The sequence below is a fragment of the Pinus tabuliformis genome, chromosome 5_1 (assembly GCF_031772625.1).
Source record: "Pinus tabuliformis cultivar Carrire ecotype Pingquan chromosome 5_1, CPIR1, whole genome shotgun sequence".
NCBI classification, from domain to species: Eukaryota; Viridiplantae; Streptophyta; class Pinopsida; order Pinales; family Pinaceae; genus Pinus; species Pinus tabuliformis.
The window spans coordinates 539184169-539192872 of NC_142305.1; the positions used below are offsets into that span (position 1 = coordinate 539184169).

At 32.5% G+C, this 8704-nt stretch overlaps 1 protein-coding gene across 2 annotated transcripts; it reads right to left on the bottom strand.

The window, feature by feature from the left end:
* Nucleotides 1-280: 280 nt before the first annotated feature.
* Nucleotides 281-2764, bottom strand: LOC149165933 (3-dehydrosphinganine reductase TSC10A-like). 2 transcript variants are annotated; one of them, XM_089431223.1, is made up of 4 exons: nucleotides 2296-2764; nucleotides 1728-2057; nucleotides 1001-1190; nucleotides 281-880 (listed from the first exon to the last, which is right to left on the bottom strand). In XM_089431223.1, exons 1-4 carry the CDS (start codon nucleotides 2569-2571, stop codon nucleotides 552-554), a joined length of 1125 nt encoding a protein of 374 aa, XP_089287349.1. In that variant the 5' UTR covers nucleotides 2572-2764; the 3' UTR covers nucleotides 281-551. The 2 variants fall into 2 exon arrangements, with proteins under 2 accessions (XP_089287349.1, XP_089287350.1); XM_089431224.1 differs by having other exon boundaries at nucleotides 1728-1994; nucleotides 2296-2752.
* Between the last annotated feature and the right edge of the window lie 5940 nt (nucleotides 2765-8704).

Consider the following 8704-nt stretch of genomic DNA (forward strand, 5'->3'; position numbering starts at 1 on the left):
ATATTTTGATTTTCAATTTATTTATTAAAATTGTAAATTTATATTACATAATTTATATAATTTAATTTTTAAAAAAATTATTAAATTTATTTATATATTTAAAATTATTATTTAAATAATAAAAAATATAATCTCATTAAAAATAATATTATAAAATTTAAATTGAAACATAATTAAATATAAAATAATTAAATTCACCTTTTCTTTATTTTATTAAATCTAAATAGCATAACCTACTCCATCCATTTACTTCACATACACTTTACGATTTTGCAAAAAATAGAAATTAATGGCGATGAGCAACCACCCTGTAGAAGAGCAGCAATGACCAACCCGCCTGTAGAAGAGCATTAAATACCACTCAGAAACAAGAAAGTGTACACATCACATGACATTTAATGCTTAAGGCTGTGCTGCAGGGTGGTTCTTAATCTCCTTATGGAAACAAATACATAGATTAGAAAGGTCAGAAGTTCTGTGAAAACATTGGAATATGTACATCGCCATAGCTGAATGGCTCTTTTGCATTCCATAGGCTCGCTCAAACCCCATTATGGGGTGGTCCGGCATCGTTGTTGACGAATAGTTTTAAAGACAAAAGCCTTGAATAAATATGTGCCCATTGTCAATTTCACTGCAGCGAAGATACAGATCTCTATTATTGTCGTCCATATTGATTCAGCTGGAAACACGCCACGAGAAAAAGTGGTGAGGAAAAGTGCTATGGGACTTGTTACTACCAGAAACGAGCCCTTCTTTATCCCTTGGACTGTGGCTCTTGCAATGTCCTGCGGCTCTTCCAGTTTGTCCATATTGTAAAAGTCTATTACTCTCATGATCGCGTGGATGCTTTCAAGATTTTGCGAGTTTCTCTTCTGAGCTGTGGAAAATAGATCCAGTGTAAATAATATTTCGCAATAAAAAACATAAATCCGCCTTATCTAGGCACATAAAGAAGCAAGAAAATAAAATAGCATGAACTGCACAGAGAATCTCCAACCTTCTTGTTGGAGAGGCGTCTTTGCAAGGAGATTCGCTCGACCTTCTGGTAGGAGAGGCGTCTTTGCAAAGCCTGGACAGCAAATAGTCACTCGAATGTTGAATGGCAACAGCTCAAACCTTAAGCACTCGGCCAGTCCTTTAAGGGCATGCTTAGTGGCTGTGTATATGCCATAACCATAGCATGGATGCTGCATTTTTATATTATGCCAAATGTATAACTGAACTTGTTAGCTTTGCAAGTTACCTCAGCTGATTTCGGCATCATGCTATTTTATCATCCATTCAGATTAAATTTGGGGAAAATTTCCTTTGGAAAAAAAAAATGATCAAACTTTAAAGACTTTACACTGTAAATCCCTGAAGAATTCATCTAACTATTATGAAATTTGGATTCAGATCCGTTTCTTGATTATTTGATGAAACTTTAAAAGATTTTAAACTGTAAATCCCTGAAGGAGCAATCTAACTATTATGAAATTTAGATTCTGATGCGTTTCTTTATTATTTGATCAATCTTTAAAAGACTTTAAACGGTAAATCTCTTGAGAAGCAATCAAACTAGTATGAAATTTGGATTCAGATCTGTTCCATGATTATTTAATCAAATTTTAAAAGACTTTAAACTGTAAATCCCTGAAGGAGCAATCTAACTATTATGAAATTTGGATTCATATCCGTTTCTTAATTAAAGTAAAAGAAATTTCGATAAATTAAAGATTACTTACCATAGAAGCCAGCGATCCCATGAGAACAATGGATGCCGGATTTGACTTGCTGCTGCGTTGTTTCATCAATGGCAACGAAGAATGAACGGTGTAGACTACCCCGCTGAGATTAGTGCGGATGACGGAATCCACATCTGTAATGTTGATTTCATCCATGTAGCCTATTCTAGCTATTCCTGCGTTGCAGATAACAACGTCAAAAGGTCGCCACTCGTAACACTCCTTTATAGCTGTTGAAATGGATTCATAGTCCCCCACATCTGCAACCTTCACCACAAAGCTCAGATCATTCCACAGACTTTCAGGATTAAACCCCCTGGGACAGAAGATCTAGATAGAAATAATGTGATCAAGAGGTCGTTAAAAGCTGCAGAGAAATTTATGCAAAGAACCCTACATTTGTCCAATCTTTATCCAGAAAGAATGTGATAAGAGGTTTTTCAACGAAAAAGATGTACAGAAATTTAGGTAAAGAACACTACCTGTGTGCAAACTTTACCCAGGAAGAATGTGATCAAGTGGCTTTTAAACGAAAAAGCTATACAGAAATTTATGTAAAGAACCCTACCTTTGTGCAAACTTTATCCAGAGAATATTTCCCCTGTTGAGCAATGTCTGAAATGGCGTCATCTATTTCAGAAGAACTGTTAGAGATGAGGGTCACGTATCCTCCCTCTTCAAGAACCTCCATTGCAATAGCAAAGCCGATGCCCCTTGATCCTCCGGTTATCACAACGTGTTTGCCTCTTAAAGTCGGCATCCTCCGGCCTGCTTTCTTCCCAAAGATCACGAAACAGATGATACTGATAGGTATACAGATCACTATTACCAGCCATGAATCCATTTTTTTTGGTTAAATTCGACTCCTGTATAATCTGTATAATCTACGGTTATAATATATAGAGATCGGACCGATAGTTACAAGACAACCAGCGCTCTGCGCATTTAATAGGTATTTGGTAAGAAAATGAAATAACCAGCTCTGCACATTTAATGGGAAATTGGTAAGAAAAATAAAATGTCAGGGTTATCGAAAAGGAGATACCAGTCCTTTTAAGACGTCTGAGGAGAACATGATAAATAGCAATTCAGAGCTGTAAGTAACGGGTGCTTTCATGAATTCCTTACCAGCAGGAAATAGGGGATTTAAAATTTGTCAAATGACAGTACTTACTTACGTCACAGGTACATCGGTAGAGCTAGTTGTATCATTAAGTATTGACGTTGTCCAAAATTTGAGGTGGAAGTGAAATTTTTATATTTTTTTTTGGAATATTGGGAATGTTTGAACCAGTCCAGTGAAATTTTTATATTTTTTTGAAATATTAGGAATGTTTAAATCAGTGAAAATAACTTCAAGATCATAATAATAAATTTTTGCACACCCAGAATTCTGAATATTCATTATTGTAATCTAGTTTTCCTAAAATTTCTACCCTATATTCCTCAAAATCATACCCAGATTTCCATTTCCATTATACTAGTTAGACTGATGTTAAAAGTTTTTTGACAAAGTAATTGTATTATTATCACTATGTGACTTGTAAAGGTTAACGTGATTGGCAAGTTTTTAAATATTTTAAAACTATTAAATTGAAATTTTAAAAGTAAATTGCAAAGTTTATCAATTTTATTTATTTGATTTTTAATCCAATGGAAATTTATTCAAAATAATATATTTTAATATATTTTTTTAAATATAGAAAAAAAAATATTATTTAATATCTTACGTTAAAACATGTTATATGAAATTTTGTATGTAAAAATAAAATTTTATTTATTAAAAGAAAACAATTTTGATATGATTAATTAATTTTATGTATAATATTTTGATATTTTTATATGAGAATTATAACCTATTTATTTTAACACTAAATTTATCATTTTTTTTAGAGATTAAATTTTTTGAGTTGTAAAAGAATGCAAAACTTAAGATTTGCGTACTTAGAAGTTTAATCCTTGATCCAAGATATGTGTGATTGATAAGGAAAGAAATACAGGTCTTCTGACCCATCTTTATAGTGGGTATCATATTAATATCATTTTATTTTAAATACTATGAATCACCTCCATTTGAAAAAGTGAAATAATTATGTAGTAAGTCGTTATGATATGTGTGATTGATAAGGAAAGAAATACACGTCTTCTTAGTTTCCAGTAACACATCTTCATAGTGGGTGTCATATTAATATCATTTTATTTTAAATACTATGAATCACTTTTATTTGAGAAAGTCATATATATATATATATATTTATTAATATTTATTATTCATATTAAAAGATTTTCTTGTTGAGAAAGTCATATATATATATATTTATTAATATTTATTATTCATATTAAAAGATTTTTTTGTTATTAGTGTTTTTTAAATGTAGAAGTATCTTTTTTATCTTTTAATGCATCATTATGGTCAACAATTTATATAAAGGTAGAGGCAATTGATATGCAAAACATAATAATGATATTATGTTTTTTATATTAACTCCCCCAACTCCCATTATATGTGGGGGTGAAGGTGGGGGTGGAGGGGACCTAATATGAAAAACATAAGATCATGGGTGGGAGTATTAAGTGTTAATATGCAAAACATATTAATGATATTATGTTTTGCATATTAATTCTCCCTACTCCCACCCATGATATTATGTTTTTTATATCAGGTAAAACATAATAATGATATTATGTTTTGCATATTAACTCCCCCCACCCCCAACCCCAGGGTTGGGTGTGGGGGGATATAACATATTAACTCCCCCCACCCCCAACCCTAGGGTTGGGTGTGGGGGGATATAATATGCGAAACATAATATCATGGGTGGGGGTAGGAGGAGTTAATGTATCATATCATGGGTGGGGGTAGAGGGGTTTAATATACAAAACATAATATCATTATTATATTTTGCATATTAACTTCACCAACCCCACCCCATGTGAAGGGAGAAAATATGAAAAACATGGGGTTGGGGGTGAGGAAAGTTAATATGCATAACATTATTATGTTTTTTATTTAACTCCCCCACCCCCATATATGATGTTATGTTTTGCATATTATCTCCCCCCATCCCCACCCCCAGGGAAGTTACTATGCAAAACATAATATCACTATTATGTTTTTCATATTAACTACCCCCACCCCTACCCCAATACTCGCAGGGAAGGGATAGGGGGAGTTAATATGGAATACATAATCATCACATTAAGGGCAGAGAGTGGGGGAAATAATATAGAAACATAAAAGGAGGGTGGGGAGTGCGGGAAATAATAGAGAAAACATAAAACCTCTTTTACCAACCCTCACCCTCTTCCCCAATTGATAGAATGTCCTGTTATTAACACTTGATTGGTGTCATTCTTACTTTCCCTCAAACCTTGCATCGTACAAGGAGACATATCAGTTAATTTGAACAATGTAGAATACTTAAACTATTGGTAAATTACAATTTCTATTGACTCTTAGACAATCAATCAATGAAGAGAACCTATTAGGTTTTTTATATTAACTCACTCCATGTCCAACCCAACCCTTATGTATGGTGGGCGTGGGGAGAGTTAATATGAAAAATAATATGTTTTGCATATTAACTTCCCCCACCCCTTATGTTTGAGGGAGATATTGTAACTCTAGACTTATCGTACATTTAGAGAGATCAAATCCTTTCAAGTGAAAACGTCTTTTATAATGAAAAACGCTAGGAAATGATTGCATTTTAAGAAATTTGATTCCTCTAAATCCATTCATGCGAAACATATTTATATGAGAAATATACATGCTTCACTACTTGCGGAGCATTGCATGACAAGGCTCGAAGTCATTATAAGAAATTATCATTTTGAGTTCAAATGTTAGATGTGGTAATTTAAACTAAGTGGAGAGGTTCAAAACATTTATCTCGACAACTCAAGCTAAATACAATGACTAAATATATATCAATATATTTATAAATTTAAGTTAGTTTCTTTTTGTAATTTTGGTATTGTATTGCCTCACAGAATCATTTCAACTAGGTACATCAATCTTCTAACCATCATAAACATGTTTTCTAGTAGGTGGCCTCAACCTCCCCATAGGAAAGCAAGATATTTTTGACCACCTACTTATAGGTTAATTTTTCCAAAATTCTAATAGCATTAATAACTTAAGAATGATAAGAATATCAACTATCAAATCCCAAAACAAATGGTTGTAAGAAAAAGTAATAAAAGTTAAGAGTCTGATGAGGTGACTGATGTCGGATCTTTGGCACTAGATCATGGTGGAGTAGGAATAGTAGAAATACATATATTTTGGAACTCAATATGGTCCAACCTGGCATCCATTCATTCAAGATAAACATGATGGTTTCAATGCACCTATTTTACATCATCAAGGTTGACAAATATATTCTATCTTTCTGCTCTATTTTTAGCTAACAACTTATCCAACAAGGTTTTAATTTGATAATATAAGTAGGTGACATTAAAATATTCTTTTTTCGTTTCCCTGGTATGAATAGGGTCAAGAACCCATTGTCCAACTTCATCCAAAATCTTTGAGTCAAAGAAGACCTACCTTTCTCTAGCTGATAGGGTTTCCATTTAACAAATTTCATTGCAAGTATATGGGGGGGAACCAAATGAAAGGTAGTAGTAACCTCTTGGGCTTTCTATTGGGCTCAGTTATGTCCCTGAGGACCGCAAACATCCCACCCACCCACCCCACACCCCCCCCCCCCCCCCCCCCTTACAATGATTTCTCATACATTGATGTTGCATGATAGGAAACGAGATTAACCTCCTAATAATAAAATAAAACTAGATACGATGCGAGAAGTTGATCACCAAGTAGCACAAAAAAGAGCTCCAATAGAATCACTATGAAAAAAACCACAAGGGGTAGGACCCAATTCCAGTACAGGAATACCCAATAATAAAAATCAGAGCAAGACTAGTAATTGCAAATAGAAGACACTGACAATGAAATACCACCCCATAGTCGATATGGAACCCCAAGTTTACAATTAACCTAAATATATAAGTTTAGTGCCAACATTAGACACCTTATCCGAAAGTCACTACTAGAAATCAAACTCAAAGGCAAACACCGAAAGCCAAGCAAAATACCAACATCAATATGATATGTATGAATGGAATTCATAGTTACCCAACAAGTGGGAATCTCACTGCGTTGAGAGCGCATAGCTGAAGAGGTGACAAATGAATTAGCTGCCCCAACGATTTCCAAACCATGGAGGTCAATATCTAGAGAGTTTCCAGTTCTCCTAGTAGGCATTCTTATCCCCAAACATCACCGTGAACACAACCAAATCTATCCCTCATGGATCACACTTGGTGTCAGAATGATAGCATGGTAATACACAGGCATTCCCCTAGATAGACCTCTAATTAAAACCCCATTTTGTATGAAACCAACCATTTCCAGCCATCTCAGAGTTTTTACATGCAGCAAACTAAGCCACCTTTCTCAAAACCTTGATTTTTTCCTAAGAGAGCCTTGACTCCAATGGTTTCGACTCCTTTCTTTCTATCTTCTATATTTGTATGTCATGGTCAATATAATAGCATAGGTTTTCATGCTTATACATACACGGGAATAGCCATACCACCCTGACATTTATCATAATCATTTCCATGAGGTGAGAGGGGCAGTCCCTAAATTCACCATTCACCTTAATTAACGACCCATCGACAATTTTTATGTTAGTTATTAGAAACAATATTAAATAAACTTAATCTCATAATCATAAAAAAATGTTTATTAAGTTTTACATGTCAATACATTACGTTGATTGGTTTTTTAGTATCATGTATACTTAATTCTGGAATGATAACTAATAATGATTTTGTGAAGCTTTACATGTCAATACATTACGTTAATTGGTTTTCTAGTATCATCTATACTTAATTCTTGAATGATAATTAATAATGGTTTTGTGCAAAAATAAAACATGACAGTATAAAATTTCCCATGCAAAATCATATATATATATATGTAAATCTGTGAATAGATTATGAAACCCTTTTTTGCAATGGATTATGAAAAAATGTTTCATAATTTAATTGTCTTACTTTTCATTAATAATTATTTAAAAAATTAATATAATTATAAGGCATGCGGATAACTCCAACTTCAAAGTAAATTAATTAATATTTTTAATAATTTATTACTATTATTTAAATAGACATTATTATATTTCATTAGAACGTTAAAAGTAGTGTTATATTATAATTTTATAAAAAAAATATATGAAGAATATAGTTTAAAGTTATTTAATTATTTTATATTTATTTTAATTATGATTTAATTCATTTTAATATATATAAATTTTAAATTTTCGATAATTAAATTAAATTACGTTAAGTGAATTATTTACAAATCATGAGAAATTAGTCAATTACGACTACTTCTCATGGAAATGGTCATAGATGAGTGACTTACTTAACACTGTTGAATCCTAAAAAACGATATCAAAATTATGTTAAGCTAAATTTTTAAAAATATTTTTAATTTTTTGTAAAGTGAATTTTATTGATTACAAAATTGGAGATTACATCCAGAGAAAGATATGTCTTGTCATTTTTTCACTGGGGAGATCTAACTATAACTAAAAAAAACTTCTTGTAGAAAGGGCAGAGATAACTCGAAACAAAAAAAATTACATAAATCAAAAGATAATTGGAGTTTTTTCCTCGGATACACTGACTTGAAATAATAGTAACATAAGATGCACAAAACATAGACATAATATAATTACTTTGAGGGATCTGAATCTGACACTGCAATATGTACAGGCTCCTTTGAGCCTTTATGAGTTGTTTCCATCATAGGGGTTATGCCAAGGCGCTACTCTATTTTTCTTAACCTGCAATCCATTTTTTTTGGATGGTGGGGAAGGTGCTCCAATGAATGAAGGACATCCTCCTAATTCTCTTGCTTTTCCATTAGCATCTGCCCTAATAAGAATTTTATCTACGGA